The following is a 23,048-nucleotide window of genomic DNA, read 5'->3' on the forward strand; positions in this document are numbered from 1 at the left end:
GTTCATTCATGTACCATGCCCTCTGGACAGAAAAATATGTAAGGCATAGTACCCACTCCCAAGAGCTGCTAGTCTCATGGGAGAATCTAGGGGGCATTGTAGTTTAGCATTCTTGGATTTTGTATCTGCCCCTCTCCTATATGAAAAGTTCTCCCCAAGAGAGTTATTCCCTGGTCAGAAGCTCCAGAATGTTAATGGCAATAGGACTCACCTGAGTATCTTGCTGAAACAGATTCTGGGTGGAGCTCTGAAGCTGAAGTTCCAAAAAGCCCCCAGGTGATACTGCACAAGAAGCTCCCTGTGGGGACAGAGCGAGGAGTGCAGTTTCCCGGCTCTCGGCCTCACGTGGAAAGGTGCTCACTTGGGTAGTAAATGGCCATCATCTGTAATTGGCTGGCCATCAGCGGTGGCTAGTTGGCCGTCAGCTGTAACGAGTGAGCCATTGGCACTAATATAACTGCCGTGGCTACGCTAGCAGCAAATGGGGGCTAGCAAGAAGATGGTGGCTGAGCTGGCAAGCACGGATTGCAGTTAGCAGGGCGGATTGCAGCCAGCAAGTGGGATTGGTTGGCAGAGAAGCGGATGGCAGGTTGCAGGTCGTGTGGTTCCTGCTTCCTGTGTCTCCAACCCAGCCTCCAGCAAGTCTATAGTAGTATGACACTCTTTTAATTTGCTGTCACTTGGGAAATCGCAGGAGGCTTAACAGCATAATGTCGCTTCCCACGTAACAAGGGCAGTGAGGAGGCGAGAAGGGGTGGTTTGGGTTAAGTTTTTAAGCAAGAAACAACCAGAGACTTAATGCAGTTAAATCTCTCCGAAGGCCCGGGGTCTCTAAGTCTCAGAGGACTGGAGCCCAGAATGAAGCTGGCTGGAGGTTTTTATTGAGAGGTCTACAACTACAAGAAAGCAACATTGTTTCTTACACGGTCGGTGAGGCTCAGACTTCCTAACAGAAAAATGTTTATTCCAATTACCCTTTGTCTTTAAACAGCAGAAGCACAAGGTCCCAGGATATTTTTACCTAAAGTATGTACCTTTTCAGGATCGAGTCTTTCACATTGTAACAACTCTGTTGAGGGAAATGGAACCAGGTCCAAGGGGAAAGCCAGAGCCGGCAATAGACTTTCCCAAGCAGGGGGAAGGGGAGGCAAGGCCCCTTCCCATACCTGTCCAAGGCAGCTCATTGGGGGTCCCCACTCGGTTCCGCCTGGCTTAGGTTGTATCTCCCGTGAGATATCTTACCTGTCTTTGGCTGCAAACCATCTTTTGGGGACCAGACAGAGAGACATAAGGTGTAAACAAAGGATGGAACGGAGTCCCAGAAAGGCACAATTTCACAAACTCTTCTTTCCTTAAGGAAAGACATGAAAGGACATTTGGCTAGGCTGTTGTGCGACAACAGCATAATGTAAAAACTCTTTTGGGGAAACTGGCTGGGAAAGCTCTCATTGAGAAGGGGAAGCAGGGGCCAGCTTGGTGGCTCAGATAAGCTTGCCGGTTCGATTCCCTCTTGGGCCAGTGAGCTGCGCCCTCTACAGCTAAGAACAAAGGCTCTCGCTGGAGCTGGGCTGCTATGGGCTACTGTGTGCTGCCATGACAGGCCGATGGCAAGCGTGAGTGGCCAGCTGCCAGCGTAAGCGGCCCGCAGCCACGGAGAGCTGCTGTGAGCAGCCGACTGCCTCAGCCAGGGAGAGTGCAAGGCTCATAATACCAGCATGGGCCAGGGAGCTGTGTCCTACACAACTAGACTGAGAAACAACCCAGCTTGAACTGGGTGGGGGGAGGAGAAAAAAGTCAAGGAATTCATTTTTAAAAAGGGGGGGGAAGCAGGACAGGTTTGAAGGAAAAGAGGGAGTCTGTGACTGAAAGATAAGTGAAGAGCACAAGTCACGACACCATCCAACTCCAGACATTTCCAAGAAATCACTAGGGTTGCGCCTGCAACTTCCACCTCCATTTGATGAAGCCTGATTATCATCAACAGGTTGTGTTATAATTATTGGGTGGGTGCTTACCTCTTACTCTGTAATGTGAACTGGAGAGGAGGAACAGTGCCATGTGTATTCACATTCTGCCACCACCTCCCCCATACTACTTATCTAACGTTGGTTGAATGGTTTTCACAATTTGCAGATTCTGGGGAGGCTGAAGTCCAGGCCTAGCGCACTCTCTACTAACTTCACCAGGGGGCGCGACGGCTCCGGCGACACGGCTATCGTGACCCACCGGCCTAAGGGCTCGGAGCGCTTAGCGGGCGGTCGCCCCTGGCTCCTCCTCATGACCTGGGCGGGAAACCGAGGCAGCCCGAAACTTCTAAGATGGGCCCCCCCACTTTGGGAGGTGGGACCCATCACCGGAACTTGGGTGCCTGGAGCTCGGCCCGCCGCCCCTTACCGGGCGCCCTGGCAGGGGACGGTCACTAGGCGGCAGAGGACGGTAACCAGGCGCACATGGCCCGCCGGGCCCTGTTTGTTCTGGCGACGCGCCGCCGCTATTTGAGGCGGTTTTTATCTCCCAGAAACCAGCAAAACCCCAAGCGGAGTCTAGAGAAGATGAAAGGAGCCGAGGGGCCGGGAAGGGGAGGACCGCGGAGCTGCGGCGGGCGGGAGCTGGCACCGGACAGGCGGAGGCCGGGAGGCGAGAAGGCCAGACCTTGGGGGGTCCTGAGGAGCCTGCCGCGGGGGCGGGAAGCGGGGGTCCACTCGGGGCCGCCTCCTGTCGCAGGCCAGCTCCCAGGCGTCCCCCGCCATCAGCCGCCCCAACCCCCTTGCCCAAGTCCACCGCCCGCCATTGCCCTCGGCCCACGGGAGATGTCCTCGGAATGCGGATTTCTTCAAAGCTCCTTTGAAGCCGCGCCCGCCGGAGGGCAGGAGATCTCGCACCTGGCCGGGGGCGGGAGGGCGGCAGAGTGGGGGGGGGTAGCTCCCCGAGTCCGCGCGGCTCGCCGCCTCGGACCCGCCGCCCCCTTTTCCCGGCTCCCGCGCCGCAGCGCCGCTCCCGAGCCCGCGAGGGGGACCGCGGGCCGAGGCGTCGCCGGCAGTTGGGCCCAGGCCGGGGTGTGTGTGTGGGGGGGGCTGGTGCGCCCCCTCAGCCCAGCGGGGGAGCTCTAGGGGGCAGGGGCCGCACAAAGCCCTATTGTGGCTAGGGGATGGCCGCCACAGAGTGGCTTTTGTTCCTCCGCTAACTCCGCGGCGGGCACGGCTGATTGCAGGCCCGGGCAGGGGGCGGGTTCCGTGCCAGGCTGGGGCCGCCCGCGGGAGCCGCCCCTCGCCGGGGTCAGGGCCGCGCAGTAGTCGCGCTGCGTCCGCGGGGCCGGCGCTCCGCACTGGTCCGCACGGGTCCGTGGGTGCGGAATCGGAGAAAGCCGGGGAAGAAACCCGTCTTCCCAACGCTGCAGAGAGCTCTACGCGGTCGAAAACTGAACTCCGCTGGAGGGCCTGGCCCAGGAAGTGTTCCACCGCGGACATAAAGTGCAAACGGGCATGCCCATGGGGAGTCTCCAGTTTGCCAATGAAAATCCCTGTGGCTCACCCTTCTCCCTTCCTCTTCCCATTTTCTCACCAGGACAGAGTTTAAAATCGAACTTTTATTTATTAAATTAAAAAAAAAAAGACTCCATGAGGGCATAATCCCTTTCCTTCCATAATGTTACCCTCTCCCCAAGCCCCAGCGGCTTTAACCCTTTAACTTGAGGCCTGAGGGAGCAGGAGACAGAAAAGGAGGATCCAAAGTCACAGGAAAGGCATTCAAAGGCACGAAGCGGCTTTAAAAGTCACTGGAGGTGGAGTTGGGAGCATCGGAAGTCCCAGGTTGGGGGCCTGTGTATGCACCCATATCAGCTTGGGGACCTCTGTCCTCCTAGCTCTATAAATTCTTTCTCATGGCTTATAGGCACCAGCCTTGCACGGTGCCTTGCCCAGAGTAGGCACTCAATAAATACTGGATTTATTTGAATCTGATCCCAGAGCCTTCCCCACCTATTCTTCAGGAGAGACACCTCCAAATTGTCCTGTTAGGTGGGCTTCCCCAAAGAGCCTAATACGGCAAGTTCTCCATAACCATGGCAACAACGGATTAGCCTGATGGGGTCAAGGTGTGTGGGAAGGGGGCAGTGGAAGAACCTGTTCTGGGGTCGAGGGAGCTGGGGTACATTCCAGTCCTCCCCTCCATAGGACTTGAGGTTTCACAGCTTCTGGCTGGGGGTGGGAATATTAGGGATCCCCTAACTGAGAGAGACCCCATAAACTCTCTAACAGAGATCTAGCTAACCAACCCTATTAGCAGAGATTCCATTAAAAGAGAAACCCCATTAACTGAGACCTTGGTATAGAAATTCTGTTAACAAGATCTCCAGTAACACTTTTTCTATACAGAAATGCACTTGTGTAAAATTTCCATAACAGAAATGGACCTCCTTCCCTCCCCAGCTCACTCTACCTGACCTGTCATCATAACTTAGATAAATAGAATTATTATTATTACTATTCATTTCTCTTGGAACATAGGGGTTAAATATACAAGGCTGGGGGCAGCCTCCCTGACCCTGGGGGTCACCCCATCTTTGGGATCAGATCCCCACTGGTCTGCCCCCCTTTTGGCACCCTGCTCCCTGCCAGGTCACTAACCCCAATCCCCCTAAATATAGTCCCTAATGAAGAGGCCACCAGGGGGCAATAAATTATCATCATCATCATCATTGTGTTTGTAAAAAGAATGCTCTGAGTCATGGAAAGCAATGGAATAAGAAGTTGGGAAGACTGAAGCCTGGAAACTAAGAGATAGTGGTAAATAAGCTTGGGAAGCAGAAAAGATGCATATCAAAGTCTTAGTGAGATGGAGAAATAAAATGTTGGGAGCCCAAATGAAAAGAAAGGGGGTTGGGATGGTAAAAGCAGAGGAGAGAGAAGCTGTGAGCAGGGGCGAGGGAGAGTTTAGGAAGCCAGAGTGCAGAAATCAGGTACAAGGTGAGGGCCTAAGAGGAGAGTTTGTGGAATGGGCTCATGGCAAGGGGAAACGGTGAGCTTGAGGGGGCATGCAGGAAGATACCCAGGCCCAGAATGGCCAGGGGAGAGATGAATGAGAGCCCCAAAGGGCAGCATGCATGGGGCAAAGGCAGTGAAGGGCAAGCAGTGGTCCACAGAGCCAGAAGAGGCTGGCAAGCAGCCCTGGGGCTGGAATCCTCCATCCAGCTCAGATCTCCAGCAGGTTGCTCTGCTCCGGGCTGCCTTCAGGAGCTTTCTCTGGGGGTGCTGGAGAGGCTGAAGGTCGGGGCGTCTGACTGGCCTCCTCTTCCCCAGTGCTGCGACCCTCCCCCAGCTCCTTGGGGCCACTGGGTGGGGGGCCTGGGCCCGGCTCGCCATGGGTGCGTTGGTGTTTGCTCAGGTGGTCACTCCTGGTAAAGCGCTTGGAGCAGAGCAGGCAGGTGAACTTTTTCTCCCGGGTGTGAGTGCGCACGTGGCGTTCCAACTCGTCAGAACGGGTGAACCTCTTGCCGCAGAAGAGCCAGTTGCAGACGAAGGGCCTCTCACCCGTGTGCCAGCGCAAGTGGGCCTTCAGGTGTGAGGCCTTGCCATATACCTTGCCGCAGCCAGGGATGTGGCAGCTGTGAATGGGCTTCTTCCGCAACCCAGCTGCTGCTGCCCCCAGGCGCTCTAGCTCCTGGCAGTTGGGGCAGTCACAGGAAGAGCGCCCTGCTCCACTGCCCCCATATCCACCACTGCCCCCTGTGCCTGCACCCCGAGAGGGTTTGGCTCCACCACTCCCCTCCAGCTGCCCACTATTGCCCACTGCTTTGGGTTTATAGACATCTTGGGGTAAGACATGCTGCGGCCCTGGTTGCAGGAGGTGGGGAGCTGGGTAGGGGGCTGGATTAAGGGGGGCAAAGTCAGATGGGTAGGTGGGTAGCTGGGGGTTCAATGGAGGCTGAGCAGGGCCTGTGGGCAGGGTCCCTTGCAGCCCATCACCCTGGCCCTGCCCACCACCTAGCCAGTTGCCCCCAGGGTGCATGTCCCACCAAGGTGTAGGAGCATTGCCTGGGCCTGGTGAGATGCCTGCATGGATGCCTGCCTTGTACCAGGAGCCGTAGGGGTGTGCCATGTCCAGAGAAGTGTAGACACTGGGCAGGCAGTCAGACGAGCTGTGCCCCTTGGGCACTAGTAGCCCAGGATCCTGGGTGCCTGTGGGCCCAGGGAATGAGTGAGAAAAGGGAGGGTAGTCATTGGCATAGCCCGAGGTGGGTGCTGGTGGACTGCCTGCAGGTGAGAGGAGCCCATTGGTGCTTGAAAAGGGGGCTGGGTAGGCATCCCCCATGGTTTTGGGGGCTGAAAGGTCACTGCCCACAGAGTATGGCTTCTTCGTGCCTGCTTTGCCCAGTGTCGTTGAGTCCCGCAGAGGGCTGGAGCCACCAAATTTGCTGCACGCTGCTGTCAGCATGGCCAGGGGACTGGAGCCATAGTGAGCTTCCTCCTGGGAAGAGAGGGAACACTGCTTAGGGGAGAGAAGGAGAATGCAGAGGGAAGGGCAAACTTTAGGACTGCAACCTAGAGACATGGAGAACAGAAGGGTCAGGGAAGAAGTGAAGAGAACGGGGAATTAGAGGTAAGAGGGGGGCCAGTAAGGACGGTCCCAGGGCCAAGCTCAGATGGCATTGTGAAAGGAGAGCAGAGGCCCAAGACTGCAGCCTAGCACCCCAACCCAGGAGGCAGGAAGGAGAGTTCACTGTGGAGTAGCTGGGTGTGCAAGGGCCTTCAAGGAACAGGAGACACCTCTTAAACAGCGTGAGAAGAGCTAGGGATAGAGTCAGCACCTGGATGAGGAAGAATTAGGGATGCTGACTCCTGGGAGTGGCTTCATAGCAGAGGCCATGGTGAGGAGCTGGCAGGGGAAAGCAGAGGCTCAAAGAGCACGATGGGAAGGAGAAATATTAGGGGACTGTAGTTGCCCTCATTCCAGATTTCCCCAGCGTTACCCCGTATTCCACTTCCTGTCTCCACTTCATCTCCTGGCTAAAGCAGTGGCCTGGTCTCCCTGAGGCCTCGTCCTCATGTCCCTGGTAAGGAATCTCTTGGCAGGGACTCTGGGGCTGAGGAGCAAGAGGAAGCGACTGTGGAGACACTGGGACATTGAGAGGGAACAGGGCTGTAGCCAAGCCAGGACTGTGGCTGAGGCAAGAATGTCTTTCAAGCGGGCAGTGGGCACCTCCTGCTTTGCGGAGCCAGCTGGTACCCCTTTTGGAGGGCTGGAAGAACCTGAAGTCCTCAGGAATTGGGATAGCTAAGACACTGGCTCACAGCCACACCCCTGCGTGCCTCAATGTCCCCTGACACGTAGCCCATGTAGCTGGTCTCTCTTCACCATTCAACACAGCACGTGAAGGAAGATATGTAGATGCAGAGCATGGAGGTCTTCTAGAAACACAGAAAGCCCTTAGTGCCCAGCCTGCTGCTACTACCAGGCCAGACCCCCTGACATCACCATCACTCAGGAGCTCCTGATACCCCTCTGTGAGTCAGCCTCAGCACATTCCGGGAGGAGATGCCCTCCAGAATCCCTTGCTGGCATAGACATGCGTCCATTACTGAGAATCCCACCAAAAAATATGTCCTCAAAAGCTGACCCTGGACAGTTCCCTGACTGGGGTCCTCAAAAGCCGATATACCTGGTGCCTTCCTGGTAAAAGAAACCAAGAACTCAGGGTTCCCAGCCCTGTGTGCCAGCTCTTAGCATGTGGGTATGGCAACAATCCCCAAGGTAGGTCTGCAGTGAGGAGCATAAGCAGTCACCACTCCTGCCCTGCTCCCCAGGTGCAAACTGCTGCTGCCCCCCCATCCCCGCCCAATTACCTCAGGACCTGAGGTCCTGTTGACCCCATGGACACAGACGCCCAAATCTGAGCCACCAAAAGCTTTCTCAAATCTGGTTATGGGAAAAGCCCTGGTCTTTCCCAAACTGATGGTGGGCTAGAGCAGGGTAGCTGCTGGGGCAAGAGCCCAACCCCAGCAGAAAGGAGAGGTAGAAACATGGTGTGTGAAGGGGAGAGGCAGAGACCCAGAGACACGGGCGCAAAGCACCCAGCACAAAGTCAAGACCTGACATAAAAGCCCCCAAGGGTGGGGGAAGGGGAACAGAGGGGAAACTGGCATTAGGGGGCAGAAATGGGCAGGGACCCAAAAGAGCAGAAAGGTAAAACAAAAGGGAGCGAATGAGAGGAAAGCAGTATAAACAAAGAGAGGTGACAGAAAGAGATCCGGCTAAAAAGGCAAAGGAAAACAGAGGAAAAGAAAGGAGGAAGAGAAAAGGGTGGGGGAAGGAGGAGGAGGACGACGAAGAAGGCAGATTTCCTACCTAAGAAAACCACCACAGGGCTGGGCCCCAGAAAACCCCCAGACCAGGCCACTCCTCCAGCCTTCTCCCCCTGACCGCCCCCTCCCCCTCTGCCCAGCCCGGCCCGGCTCCGTTGGTTTCCCTGCGGTCGGTTTATTTTTAAAAACGCCGACGCCGTCCCCCCCGCCCGGCCCTCACACTGTGGCCACAGGGGCCTCAGCCAAGCCTAGGGACCCCACCCAGCTGTGGGGAGGGAAGGAGGGGTGAAAGAAGGCAAGCAGCCCTAGGCCAACAGGAGACCCCAGCCCTGAGGAGGGAGGCCCCCAGGGCCGCTGAGAGCAGAGAAAAGGAGTAAAGCACCAGGCCCTCTCAGAATGTTCTAGAGGCCAAGAGAGCTGGGCCCCTGGCTGTTTTACCACAGCCTCAGTTTCCTTCTCTTGCTGCTTGTGCTTGAGAACCAGGGAGAGGGTCCTGATGAAGGGTTCTAAATATGAGCTCCCATACCTAATTAAATGCATTACCTTTCTGGGGACCCAGGAGTCCCACCTTCCAGTTGTTTTTCCTCCTACCTCTACCCACCATCTGCTGAAAACAACAAAAAGGCAGGCTTAAAGTACCAAAAGAGAAGCCTCTGGAGAAGGAACAACATGAGGAGCTGTCCCAGCCCTCTCACCCAGGTGTGCAGCCGGGGAAGGGAGCCCCTCTCTCCAGGTTGCTCACTGTGCCCAGCTGACCTCCCAGTGGAATGCTCACTGCACACCTGAGGGCTAACTGGCCATCAGTTCTGAGTACCCAAGGTCCCAGTTTCCAGTTCTTCACTTCTTCAGCCTCCTCCCAAGTTGTTTAGTTCTCTCTGAACTTCAGATTCTTCATCCCCACCTAGCCCCCATCCCCATTTCTCCCTCCTTCCTATCCATCCCCCTGCATTTCACTCAGCCCAGGTGAGAGCCTCCCATCAAGCAGCAGCTGCTTCCCTCTCTTGTCCCAAATTCCTCCCCCTGCCAAAGAGCCCAGCCATACCAGGTGGAGGGCTTCCTGGTGGTGGAGGCTGGGAGAGGGAAGGTTAAGGTCCCAGGTGCCCAAAAATTGGTGAAAGAGACAGAAGGACTGGAGTGTCTTTTATGTTGGGGCATCTTTAGCTCACAAGAAATGAGGGACATGGAGGCCCCGTTTTCGCGACACACTCCTCCTGCCAAGTGCTATCCCAGTCCTGTGTCTTTCCAGCAGGCCTTTGGGTCAGCCCTTCCCCCAGGCACCAATGCCACGCTGGCAACTTTGGCATGATGCCCATGTCTACTGACACTGCCCCTGCCTTAGGTGGACCCAGGATTTCCATGCACCTTAGTCCTCCAGCTTCCTTAAGACCAAACACAGTGTTTCAATGGTGGCTCAATATAGTCTAGTGGGAAGATGGCAGGGTGAGCAGTCTGCCATCATTGCAGCAGGGGTAGAGCCCAACAGCTGGGGACCCCTGACTGGGAACAGAGCAGTGACAAGGGACATGTTGTCCGTCCCATTGGCTCTCATGTCATTTGCTAAAACTCAGTCACAAATTCAGTATCTCCCAGCCTGACACACATACACCATTCCTCACTTGGACTAACAGACACGCAGATGTCCCCGCTTGTACACACACATATACCTGTGCTCTCACAAAGCCAGCCATGCATACAGTCGCTGGTTTACTTTCTAACACTTACACTCAGGCCAATGAACACAGGCATTAAGATCCCACTCCGTCTCACACACACCTCTCTTACAGGCTCAATGTGTGGACTTCCTGTTTGGCCCATTACCCCTGGGACCTGGGCTAAGGCACCGGGAACAGAGACAGGGGCTTCTGAGGGGCCCGAGAATATGGAAGGTTCAAGGCGACTGAAGGGGGTTGACTAAGGGAGGGCTCTCTGGCCAAATTCCTATGGGCGGACTTAGAAAGCATGACAGAGATGGTGACAGAGAAACAGTCAGAGACCCAGAGGCAGGGAGAATTCAGAACGTTCAAACAGGCTCTGAGTGGCTGTGAGTCCCCCTTCCAACTATGTGCCATGAGTCCCCCAGAAGACCTGGTAGAGTCAGATTTCTCAAGACCCCAAACCCTGACCCCATGGTACCCTAGTACCCTCCATCCCCAGTGCCAGAGGCAAGGGATGCTGGGGTCCGAGCCTGGAGGGGAAGTGGCCTAGTCCGCCCTGGAGCCTCCCACTCCCAAAATAGAGCTGAGTTTGTCTTTGGCTGAAAGCTAAATATTTGTGAGCCGGGCAGGCGGCCTCAGACCCTGGCCCTCCTCCTTGGTTCCCTCTCAGGCCGGGGCCCAGTTCCTCTGGTCAACGCCCCCACACATGCACAGGACTGCCCTTCTCCCTTTTCTCATAGCCCACCTCCTCTCCTGCACACAGCAGCCTAGAGGCCCAGCCCCCTCCCCACCTACAAACCAGACAAGATGCAGGTCAGGCTAAGAGTTCCAGGAGACAAGACCCCCTAGGAGCTGTACCCAATTTCCACTTTGTGCCCACTCAACTGGTCCTATCACCTTCTCTCTCTCCTCCTGTGTGCGACCAGCTTAGCTATCTCCCACCCTTCTTTCCACTCCCCCCTCCACTTGCTCCTTTCTCCATCCCTTTTCCATCCTACTTCTTGGACTGCTCTCTGATCCCTGGCCCTGTTCTCTCCTCCCCCTTTCTCCTGCCCTTTGCTCCTCTCCTCCTCTGACCCTACTCCTCTCTTCATCTGAGAGTCCCCTGAAAGTGACAAGCACCACAGCAACTGTCTGTGTGAGTTGGGAGGTGGGGGGCAGGCAGGGATTAGAACCATTAAGATTGCGGCTGGTATCCTGGGGGGAGGAGGGGGCAGTTACCTCAAGCAGGGAGGACGCCATCCTGAGGCTGGGGACCAGGTCCCAAGGAGCCAGGCAGATGGAGAGAGCCGAGCCGTAGAGAGAGGGAGAGGGAGAGGGAGGGAGAGGGAGAATGGGAGAATGGGAGAGAAGAGATCTAAAGTTAGAAGGGACTGGGGGGTGGGGGGTGGGGGGGCTGCTCTCTGTCTGTAGGGATCCACCCTCTAATTACAGCTTTCCCAGCGGAGAAGCCTCCGGATCCAATGAGCAGGGCGAGAGAGGGAGGCAGAGGGTCCAAATTTCCTGCTCCATTTGCTGAGCTCCCCAAAGAAGGGATCTGGGCGGGAGAAGAGAAACAGGGCTCCCAGGGAAGGGGTGGAAGGAGAAAGGGGGATAAGGACATGGGCAAGTTGTCAGGACATCCTGGGGGGAGCTGAGGGGAAGATTTGAGGGTAGGTGGGCCCAGGTGTCCCACACCCCGCCCCCAGCAATCCCATGGGCATCTGTGGGAACCCCTCCCAGAGCTCCCCAGTATCAGATACCTTGGGGATCTGGGGCTGTGTGTCCTGGGTCTCTCCTCTCTGGAGGTCTGGCAGTGGGAGTGCAGGCAGGAGGTGGCCTGAGAGTCCTGGGATGGCTCGGTGCTTCTCCTAGGCCAGCTCCACTCCTGTTCCCACTCGGGCTCCGATCCTACAATCCTCCTGACTCCAGCGTTCTGGCTTCTGCTCGGCTGCTGCTGCTTCTGCTGCTGCAGCTCCTGCTGCTGCTGAGGCTGCCGCCGCTGCTGCCGCTGAGGGAAGGAACAGGAGGGAAAAGGAACAAACCCCAAACCACTAATTAGAGATCCAGGGGGGGGATGGGGGATTGGGGACGACACTCACAGAGAGAGACTGGAACACACTGACATACATACTCATGGACAAACACAGGATGATACATGCACGTGTACACACACAGTGCTGTGGACACGGCCTCTGTCATGAATGAATGCAGACAAACTCACACACAAACGAGCTCAGTGACAGGGCTAGAGGCACACACACCACATGCACACCAAGTTGACCAGAGATGCTTGCTTCTCCGGTCACCCCCCTCCTGATCAGGAGAGCAGTGTGTATGTGCGTGTGTGTGCACGTGTACATGTGTATCATGAAAAAGAGGAGGAAGAGTGTGTTCTGGGGTGAAGGCTCCTGCTGCCCAAGCTTTTAGGGTTCTTGAAGCAGGTTCCAGAGCAAGGCCTGGAGGAAGCAACCGAGAGTGAGGGAGGGGTTGGCACAGGCATGGGGGTTCCTCAGTCTTCCTCCCCGTGCCTCAGTTTCACTCCTAGGAAGTGGCACCTAGGCCTACTTCACTCTGTGGGGCAGAATCTGGATCTTCTGATTCTGAGAAAATTTAAGGCAGGTAGGTCATTGGGTCAACTCATCCATGCCCAAGCCTAACCCCCTTGGATTAAGCCCCCCAAAAGATATGCCCTAGCCTTCATCACTTCTTGCCACTTACCCTCCCCAGGCCTTTCTTGGCCACACATCAAATCTCCATCCTTTGATAGATAGTTCTCATGAGTGATCATGTTTTCCTGGGAGGGGGCTCCTGGTTCCCTTTCTCATTGCCATGCATCAATTTCCCTCTGCAGCAGGAAGACTTGAAGTTAGAGCTTAAGCAGGACTTCCCAACTTTGACTTCTCATCAAAATGGGGAAGAAGAAAAGGAAGGTCAACTAGGTTGGGAAAGGGAAACCAAAAAGTCTATTAACTGAAACCTGGGTCTTAAGGTAAATTTGTGGGAGAGAAAGGACTGGGCAGCCAAGTGGTAGAACCAGCATCTCTCCCTCAGAGGGGCCCAGCCAGCTGGGGTTGTTTTACAAGTTATTCCCCAACACACCCTTCTCCCCCCTCCCAGCCCTGCCCATTAAAGGAATGGAGCCCTGTCCTTCCCTTCCCACCCCTCCAACTCCCAACACAGTCCCCTCACTTTCTCTTCCTGAGTGCCCACTTCCTTGCTACTTTTGCTCTCCCAGCTCTCCAAGGAAAAAGTGGGGAGGGGTAAGGAGCTGATGGAAGTCCAGGGAGGGTTAATGAAGCTTAACCAGCAGGCAGGATCAAAGTTCAGGGCAGGACCCAGGAGTTCTGGATTCCAGCCCCAAGATTTGGTTTCCCCCATGGAACTCTGTGGGTCACATTTTGGGGTTAGGGAACCAGGATGACTGGCAGACAAAGGAAAAGAAGCAAAAGAAGAAACACAGACAGGCCAGAAAGACCCAGAGACACACAGAGCAAATGAAACAGTCCGAGAGAATAAGAGACACTATGGGATATAACAGAGAGAAAAGAGGAAAACAGAAGACCAGGTATGTGGCTTTAAAAAACCAGAGAGTAGAAAAATCTAAAAAGGAAAAGAAACCGATCCAGAGGAACAAAGATGAGGAGACAATGGTTTCGAGAAAGGACAGGACAGGGAAAATAGCTGGAGGCCTGGTCAGGTCCGGAGGAGGCAGAGGGTTAAAGCGGCCAGGCAGGTGGGGGGGCGGGGATGGAGTATAAATAGCGCATAATTGTGTCCGATGATTACACGGGCCACCCCACCCGTCTGCCCAAGAGGAAGTGCCCGTGGTGGGGTGTCCCGTGACCTCGCAGTCTCCCCCTGGTGGGGGGCATCTGAGCCTGAGGTGCTAGATGGATTTCTGCCCGCCCGCCCTGCCATCCCCACCCCAGAAGTTGGGAAGAGGATGGGGAAGCTTTGGAAAAATTACTGTGCCAGCACAAAAACCCAAAGCTAGTTAGGTCAGGCAGGCAACTGAGGAAGAGGAGAAAAGTCTAGACGCCAGAGAAGAAAGGGCAGGTGAGAGAGGTGTTACAGTAGGGATCAAACTAGATCGGGGAGGAAAGGAAGAGATTGAAGGGTATAAAGAGGAATGATGAAAGGATGAGAAGAGGTGCAGAGTTCGGGAGAGGAGATGGATGGCAAGGAGGGTCAACCTCCTTCACTTCCTTTGGGGGCCTTAAACCCTAATCCTACCTGGGACGGGGCAGGAGTGCTGGGGAAAGAAAGAAAAGAGCAGCGTCCCCAGGAAGATGTGAGCCAGGGCGCCTGATGTGTCAATCCCAACAGGACAGTGCCTGGACATAGAGACCCCTACCAAAGGTCTGTCCAAAGCCGGGCCGAGGGGCTGCCGGAAGCCCCCAGCTGCCTCTCTCAGGACCCTGGGTTCTGACTTCTTCCACACCCTTTTTAAAGATGGTCCTGCAGCCCTGCAGAGGCCCTGGTATTCCTGGGCCTAGACCCCTCAAACCCCTCCCAGTGCCCCCAAGGGCTGGGAGCAGCAACTGGGAGCCCTGACCAAGGACCTGCCTCCACCCTCACAGGCCTCCCTCAGCCCAGCCTCCCAGGGGGTGGGGCAGCCCAGGCAGAGGCGCCATGTGGCAGGGGCGGGTAGAGGCTGCGGCTCTGGTCCTTCCAGTATAAACCCCCTAGGCATCTGGTTTCTATCCACCACCCCACCACCCTGGGGGCCCCTCAGCCTCCGCCCATGGCCACCCAGACGCTGAGCTCCCAGAGATGGACACCCCTGAAGGAAGGGGTGGGACGATGCCTTTCTGATCTCTCAACCCCAGGACTGGGCTGAACCACAGGGACCGCTCCCTTCCCTCCCTTCCCTAGAAGAATCAGGGTGGGATTTCTAGGTTAGAGGGGGTTGAATATGGAACCTGCCTCAGTTCTCTTTAGATCTTTTTGGAATGATTCGTGGGGATGGAGAGTGAAAATTGGGGAGAGTGGGATACTTCTAACCCCCTACTCCTCAGGGAAGCTCCCTCCTTCCATACCACTGCCCTCTGCCCACGTCCCAGGCTGGGCTCCTCTGAAAGCCCTAATCCAAAGGGACTCCTAGTCTTTCCTTTGTTGTTATTATAGAAGGTTTGGCTCCCCTAGAGAGAATCTCCTCTGAACAGTGAACAGAGCTGCTGAAATAAAATAAAGATTGACACATACGCTAATACAGACCTAATGAGTGACACACTTTCAAATACACACTTGCACACATGCTGAATGATAAACATAGATATACTCTGCAGGCACCCGTATTGATGCACACTGGAATATCCACATACCCCATACAGATGAGGCTTTTGCACCGAGACTCTGACTCTAACCCCCAATCACGAGAATGCACATCCCAGTGTTCATACCTGCAGAGATTCACAGCCATCTAGAACACCCCACACAAGGACTTGTATAGACTCACATCATCCACACGGTTACAATATGGCAAATGTCCCACACATACACACAGGCGTATCATCAGAATCTACAGCTCTAGAGATCCCTGAGCTCTCCTAGAGGAGATTCAGGAATCCCTCTTCCTACAAGAATCTGGGGTTAAGGGTGACGTGGAGGGCATTTCCAGACCTACGAATTGCTGCCTGCAATTCCTACTAGGAACCTCCAGTGTACCTTTAGGGGACTCACTGATCTTTTACTCCCCACATCCACCGGAGTTCAGAGACCAAGATGGCCCCAGAGAACACCCTGGCCCTGGGGACCCCCCCACCCCCGCATGGCATCCCCACCCCCATCCAGACCCCCCCTGCTCTGCGGCCCTGCTGACTCATCTCTCCCTCTGTGGAGCTCCCCAACCACAGGGGCCTGGAAGAGAAACTTGGAAAGTTGCGCTCACGTCCCAGGCCCCTGGTCTGGCCACTACCCACCCCCCCCCCCCATACACCCAAGCCCAACCCTTGTCTCCAGTGGAGACACTGGTGACATAGTACACAGAGGGGACAGGAAAGAAGGCTTCCAAAGACAGGGAAACAGAAAGACAAAGGAAGAGACCTAAGGGAAAACAGAGATGGTGGGAATACAGATAAGAGAGCCAGAGGAACAGCTGCTAATCTGATAGGGTTCTCCAAAAGCCATAGGGCTGGGGACCAGGGAAACTCACTCCTTGGGTGGGGGAAGACCCACTCATGGCTTTGGGATATGGACACTGCCCAGTGCCTTGACCTAGCTAGCATTCTGAGCCTAGGCGCAGGGAGCTTGGGGAAGGGGATCCGATTCTGGGAGGCAAAGCTGAAGACACAGGGAAGAAGGGAAGCTTTTAAGAGGCCAGCAACCTCTGTGTAGGACAGCTTGGAAAAAGTGCTTTCCACCCCACATACTGTGCACATTTACTCATACACATATATGTGCACCTCAACTCTCTCCCTAGGTCGCCTGGTTCCCTGTTCCAGGACCAGGGCTACAGAACAGGAATCCTGGTACTCGCCCTCGCTCCCCTCTGCTCGGAGCCTCCATTTTCTTAGTTCACATTTGAGCCCTGAGATAATATAGCAGCTCCAGAGGAGGCAGATCAGAATCAGAGAGAGAAGTGCTATGGGAGAGGGAAGAAGGAGCAAGTATGGCAGAAGACAAAGAGGAAAACGGAGAGAAGGGGAAGTCTGAGATTTGATCTGAAACAAGGGAGCCTTCATATGGGTCAGCATTGAACTAAGACTCTGGGCATCTCAAGGAAATGACTCTTTGTAAAAAAGAAACCCTGGAATCTGAAACGTGAAATATATTAGTGTCTTTAAAATAAGAGAACTTGGGGTGATGGGGTCATGATCACGGTTCTGTCCTGAGCAATGGGGCTGAACAACCCAAGGCAATGGTCCACACCAGTCCATGCCGGTTTTCTCTGACCTACTCAGGTTCTTCTTGAGATCACAGTTTTTGGAGACTGCGGGCTGGACCGGAGGAACATTCTTTCATTCAACAAATGCTCAGCAAGCACCTACTTTGTACCACACACACAGGGCAAAGCTCAGGTATGCAACCATGAACAAGACAGACCCAGGCCTTTGCCTCACAAATCAGTAACTAACATAAAGAGTGAGAAGTATCTTAAGAGAGTAAGTACTGGAAGTTATTGGAGACAAAAGAGTGACTCTAAGCTGGTGTTGAGGAAATCAGGCAGCGCTTCCTGAAAGAAGAGATGGCTAGGTAAAGCAACTGAAGGATGAATAAGAGTTAGCCAGGTGAAGAGAGGAAGAATGTTATAGATGGGGGAGGGGTATATACAAAGGCGCAAAGGTATGAGAGAATAAGGACACATTTGAGGGGCTGAAAGTTGACTGTGACTGGAGCACAGAGTGGAGACCGATGGAGAAGGTCTAATCAGCTGTGCACAGGATCTGAACTTGATCCTAAGGGCAACATATGGGAATATTTGTGTATTAGAAAGATGACCCTGGCTGCAGAGAGAATGAAATTGAGGCTTAGAGTCAGGCAGTTCTGGGTACATCAGCCATTTACTATGGCTATAAGCTGGGTTATTTATTTTATTTAAAAAATTTTTTTTTTAACTTTTATTTAAGTGTGTTTTTCCAGGACCCACCAGCTCCAAGTCAAGCAGTTTCAATCTAGTTGTGGAGGGCGCAGCTCACAGTGGCCCATGAGGGTATCGAAACAGCAACATTGTTAAGAGCACCGGGCTCTAACCAACTGAGCTAACCGGCTGCCCCAAGCTGAGTTATTTAACCTTTGATGCTTTAGATTCTTCTTCTTTAGAATGGGAAAACATAATACAGCAACCTCCCAGGGTTGTTACAAGGATTAGGAGCAACCTTGTCACAAAGAACTCTTACCAGTGTCCAGTGTCCGGCATTTAATCGTTGTTCCATCAGTGGTGCCAATTAGTAGTGTTGTGAAAGTTCAGAGGAGGGCAAAATTAGAGGCAAGGGGGCCAGTTGCTACAGTTCGGGCAAGAGGTGAGAAGATGTGCCCTGTAGCAGCAGAGGGTATGAGGAGAAGACAAAGGAAGGGTGATATTTAGGAGGTGGTATGGATAGGATTTGGTACTGATTGGATGTGAGAAGTGAGGGAGAGAGAACAGTCAAGAATGACTTCCCTTGACGTGCGTGTGCACCTGCACACAGGACATGCAGACATTTTAGAGGTATCTATTCGGTTCTGAGAACGGCCATTTGCAGCAGCTGGATCTGGTCAACAGAGTGAAGACACCTCGCTGTATCTGAGGACCTAGCCTCCAGCCTTCCAGGAGGAACCCCCCCTGTACACACACACACACACACACACACACACACAGCTCTAATCCCTCCTTAACTATTTCCTTTTCCCCTTTTCACCCATCCCTGCCTCTCTACACCCACCCCTACCCTCCACCCCTCTTCTCCTCTCCGACGACGGGGACTCCCTGTAAATTCCGAGTCTGCCTGGGCCACCCTTCCCCATCCTTCCTTTTTCCACTGACCAGGTTAACTAGTCTTTTGGGACTCAGCCTCCACCAGTACCAACCTCCTCCTCACACACCCACAATCGGACGCCCACTCTGGACCTCAAAGTATTGCTTGACTTTTTCCGGCGTGGATGTTTGAAGCAAGGAGAGCGATTAAGCTAAGGCAGGATTGGGGTCTCAGCCCCAGCTCCAGCTGTGGCAAAGACAGACGCCCAGACGCACAGAGATCGTGAGATCTGGGGCTGCGGGGAGAGGCCGACGGCCTCCCCAGCCGCCTCTCGCAGCCTAGGCTGAGCTCAGGGAGGCCGGCGATGTCGCCTCCCTTCCGTGCCTCAGTGTCCCCGCGCGGCCGGGAGGCCGAGGGGCGGGGCGCAGGCGGGGCTGGCCGGGCCGGGCGCCCGGGCAGGAGGCAGCTGCATATCTGCGGTCCCGACCACAATTGCTGGGAGTCGCGTCCCGGAGACTGGCGGCGCTGACTCTGCCCGCTGCGGCCGCCGCGCCGATTAGAGCCCGAGAGGGAGCGCCAACCGGGGGGAGGGGGCGCAGGCGGCGGCGGGGGAGCTCCGTACGCCCCTTTCCCCTCCGTACAGCCAGCGCCCCCAAGTGCCCCGCCCAGGCCTTTCTTTACCGCCTGAATCTACGATAGGAGTCCTGCCTCCCCAGCCCGGGCTTTCTCCAGAGCCGGATCTCAGGCGTCCTCCTTAGCGGTGCCGGAGGTCCCGAAGGAACCGGGGCTGCCAGCCTCGCGTGCCCTTTCTCTTTCTCAGCTCTCTTCTCACACAAAGAGGAGTCTGAATCTCAATCCCAATGCTTTACCACCCCCCCTCCCGCTCCCCACAAGCACTCTCTAGGCAAAAGTAGTTCCAAGCGAAGTCGAGGTCAGACTCCGAAAGACAGGTATTCAGGAGCCAGAGCACCCCCTGCTGGCTGGCCCGAAGTCCCTGCCCCTCCCCCTCCAGCTGTGACCTCCAGCTGTGGTGGTTGGGAAGAGCTGGCCTCTTTGATCTAGGAGCGTGGCCACCCCCTCCAGGCGCCCCATTAACCTCCATTATCCCAATTAGGCAGCCCTCCCAGTCCTGGATCCAAGCTTCAAAGCCCCCTCAGTGGGGAGAAGAGGGGGCTGAATCCTGTGCTCACCCCCCTTCACCAAGCCACACCACTTTCAGAGGAGACCCAGGTGTCTTGCTCCCTAGCTTGGGTACCCACTAGAAGGACCAGAAAACGGACCCCGAGGGGCCACCCAGATCCCAATCCTAAACATCACTCCAGAGAGAACCAGATAAGAAAAGGAACCATCTTTTGCTGGCTCTCAGTTTTCCTGCATTAAATGATTCAGGTAGCTGCATACAGGTTCCTGACTGACCTGAGCTTCCATTAATTTATCCTGCTTTATCCCTTGGAGAGGGGAGCCAAGAGCCACCCCCTCCTCCCTTAATCCTATCTCAACACTCCCGTCCCTCCTCCCTCCTGGAACAATTTCCGCTGGGGGAGCAGGAGCAGGGCCCAGCACAGTGGCCGCTTCCTGGAACATTTTCCTGTATCCGAAACCGCGGCTCCCTCCCCAGGGACCGGCTGATCAAGGCCAGATGGGAGCAGGGATGGGGGAGGAGGAGAGGGAGCCATGCTCTCACCATCATCCCCTCCCAACACATGCCCTTCACAGGAAGCCCCTTCCTTGACACACAAAGGCACATACCACATGCCACATAGATGATTGTGGACATGCATGGCATGGTGACACTCATGAACCACAGTGTCCAGGTCTTAGAAGGAGACATACAAACTCACATAAGTACATTCTACAAACACATAGATGACCACACTCTCTCTCTACCCAGTCCCTTACCCCTCTGAAGTTTCCTTGGACCCTGGGGCTTCCTTGCCAGCCAAGAAAGTCTTAGAAATCCAAGAATACAGGGGTAGGAGAGCAGGGAGACCTTAGTTGGTAGAGTGTGAAGGGACAGACAGACATCTAAGGCAGCCTGTGCCTTGCTAGACAACACCCACCAGCCTCTTCCACTTCTGGATGACTCTCAGGCTTGACCCCTCTCTCCAGGATCCTGGGAACCAACTGGGATAGAGGAAGTCTGAGATGCTCCTTGTTGTCAATGCTACCCTCGGAGCACTTTCTAGTTCCCTTCAAATCCTAGAGAAGAAGCACCTGGTGTCCAGTGGACTCACTCATGGCAGCCAAGGGACAAAGAGCAAGCAAGAATATGCAGTTTTAGGGAGTTCCGGGAGCCTGGGAACCTGGGGACCTGTGGCCCATTGGTGACAGCCTGCCGTCCACCCCTCAGCCAGGGTGGTTAAGAAGAAGAGCATGGGATTGTGCCCCCACTTCAGTCCATTCTTGGGCATTATCCTCTTCTGCCCACTCACTGCCTTTCCAGGACAGGGGCCTAATTCTTACATTCTGCATATTTGTCTTTTGCTGGGAAGAATGCAGATTTGGGCATGGATAGAATATAGGACAGAGCTTTGGAAAAGCTGAGGATAGAGACACATAGTCTGCTCTTTTCTGGAATTTCTCACTGGTTTAGGGGAAATATTTGAAATTGTAAAGTTTGGGGCGGCCAGTTGGCTCAGTTGGTTAGAACACACTGCTCCTAAAACCCAGGTAGCCGGTTCGAATCCCACGTGGACCAGTGAGCTGTGCCTTCCACAACTAGATGGAAAAAAACAACGACTTGCCTTGGAGCTGATGGGTCCTGGAAAAACACGCTGTTCCCCAATATTCCCCAATAAATTTTTTTTTAAATAAAATAAAAAGAAATTGTAAAGTTCTGGAAAATCTGGGATAGAAGGAAGAGGGAATATGATAATCATAAGAAGGACCAAAGTTAATCAGTCTGGCCAAAAGTCATTGTGTTTTTCCTTGGTCTCGTGGTATAGTTAGAAGGCATATCCTCAAACTCACTTGGGGAGGGGTTGCCTCAAGACATTTTTAATCACTTGTTTAATGGTTTGCCTTTCTAACTATCTAGAAACCAGAAACCGTTTATTTAGCATAACCATTATCTTCCATCTTCCTATTTAGCCTGCAAATTCTTGCTCTAGCTCTAGTATAAAATCCTATTAATCAATTTAGTAGTCAATAGCATTTATTAAGTGGTCCCCTGAGTGAAATGTTACAGAGAAAATGTTACATAGGACCCTCAGTGCTTGCTCTTTGGGATCTTAGCAGCCTGGTGAGTAAAAAAAAGGATACATGAAAAAACTAGGGACCATATCTGAAGGCATAGATGACCCATGTTACCTCTCAGTGCTGTCATTTCCAAATTATACAAATTTGGTTACATCTAATTGAAAACCACTGACTTTCATGAAGTCTAAGGTCCCTTTTTTATTTACCTCAGGAATGCTAGAATTAGTCTTTAATAATGGAATTTGTTAATAAAGAGCACGTTAGGGGCAGCCGCACAGCTCAGTTCGTTAGAGCCGAGCTCCCAACAACAAGGTTGCTGGTTCAATTCCCGCATGGGATGGTGGGCTGCGCCCCCTGCAACTAAAGACTGAAAACAGCCACTGGACTTGGAGCTGAGCTGCGCTCTCCACAACTAGACTGAAGGAAAACAACTTGTAGCTGATGGGGCCTGGAGAAACACACTGTTCCCCAATATTCCCCAATGAAATTTTTTAAAAAGAGAGCATGTTAATATGTTAAACAAGAAAAATCACATCATTAATTCAATAGATGCAAAGACATTTGACAAAATAGTTATTCTTAATAAAACCTATCTGAAAAAAACAAAACAAAACAGGATTCAACAAATGGTAGAGATTTTTAGTATATTTTGGTTCCTTCCAGTTCTGAAGTTCTAAGGTTTTGATAATTTCTTGGAAATGAAATCAGGTTTCTTGGAGGGGGTGGGGGTTTGACTTGGCAAAGAGAAAAAGTAAAGATGCTGAGAGATAGGTAGGCATTAGGCACCAGCAAGGCCGTGATAAGGTAGAGATGGCCTCCCAAAGATTCTGACAAGAGGCTAGCCAGGGCTTCATTTGTCAGGTAAAGACAAAAAACCAAACATTGATTACTACCTCCTATTATCTCCCAGGCACTGTGGGGTCCCACGTAAGACAAAAATTTATAAAATACAACAACGCTGGCCCTCAAATAGCCCACAAATTTAAGTCAGGCAGGTTCTCCTTTCCAAAGCGGGGTGCATGGTGTGTTACCCACTAGTATCTAGCAGTACCCAGTGGTGCTTGGTGCACAGGGCTGCAAAGCAGGGATACTACAACAAATGGAAATTTTGAGATAAATAATTTGTTATTTCATATTTTAAAAAGTAAAAGCATTAAAGTAATCATTGTAAGAGAAGTCAGACTTTTCTGGCACATCCTTACTTATGCTTATTTTACTTTTAGTATTGTTTCTGTCTGGAAGCCCTTATGGTGGAAGTGTGCACCACAACTTTTCAGAGCTTACAATCTTTAAGGGTCCTAACTCCATGCAACTCAGCGTGTTGGAATAGCAGGAATGTCGATGTGTGCTGTGAATGGGAAGGGATTCCAGGGAAATAAAAACCCTTGGAGGGTAGGGCAGTGTGCAAATAGCTTCCACCGTAGACTTTTTCAGGCAAGACATTCCCTAGGTCCCAGGCTCTGGAGAAAGAAGATTGAGCGAGGCTGATCGGCACCACGAGGTGGCAGGAGTGAGCT

At 53.6% G+C, this 23,048-nt stretch overlaps 1 protein-coding gene across 1 annotated transcript; it reads right to left on the reverse strand.

Moving 5' to 3' along the window:
• Positions 1-4,611: 4,611 nt before the first annotated feature.
• On the reverse strand, positions 4,612-19,022 carry SP7 (Sp7 transcription factor). The gene is made up of 4 exons (XM_081059311.1): positions 19,015-19,022; positions 11,698-11,945; positions 11,177-11,204; positions 4,612-6,465 (listed from the first exon to the last, which is right to left on the reverse strand). The coding sequence occupies exons 3-4, from the start codon at positions 11,195-11,197 to the stop codon at positions 5,191-5,193; spliced, it is 1,296 nt and encodes a 431-aa protein (XP_080915437.1). The 5' UTR covers positions 11,198-11,204; positions 11,698-11,945; positions 19,015-19,022; the 3' UTR covers positions 4,612-5,190.
• Between the last annotated feature and the right edge of the window lie 4,026 nt (positions 19,023-23,048).

This window comes from Rhinolophus hipposideros, assembly GCF_964194185.1.
Source record: "Rhinolophus hipposideros genome assembly, chromosome: 9".
Classification (NCBI taxonomy): domain Eukaryota; kingdom Metazoa; phylum Chordata; class Mammalia; order Chiroptera; family Rhinolophidae; genus Rhinolophus; species Rhinolophus hipposideros.

What these genes read in the sequence shown, in the direction of transcription:
- SP7 (XM_081059311.1), bottom strand. Translation starts at nt 11,197, where the DNA reads ATGGCGTCCTCCCTGCTTGAG. An exon ending in TGGCGTCCTCCCTGCTTGAG is followed by an intron (nt 6,466 to 11,176) that starts GTAACTGCCCCC and finishes CTCTCTTCCCAG; the next exon opens with GAGGAAGCTCACTATGGCTC.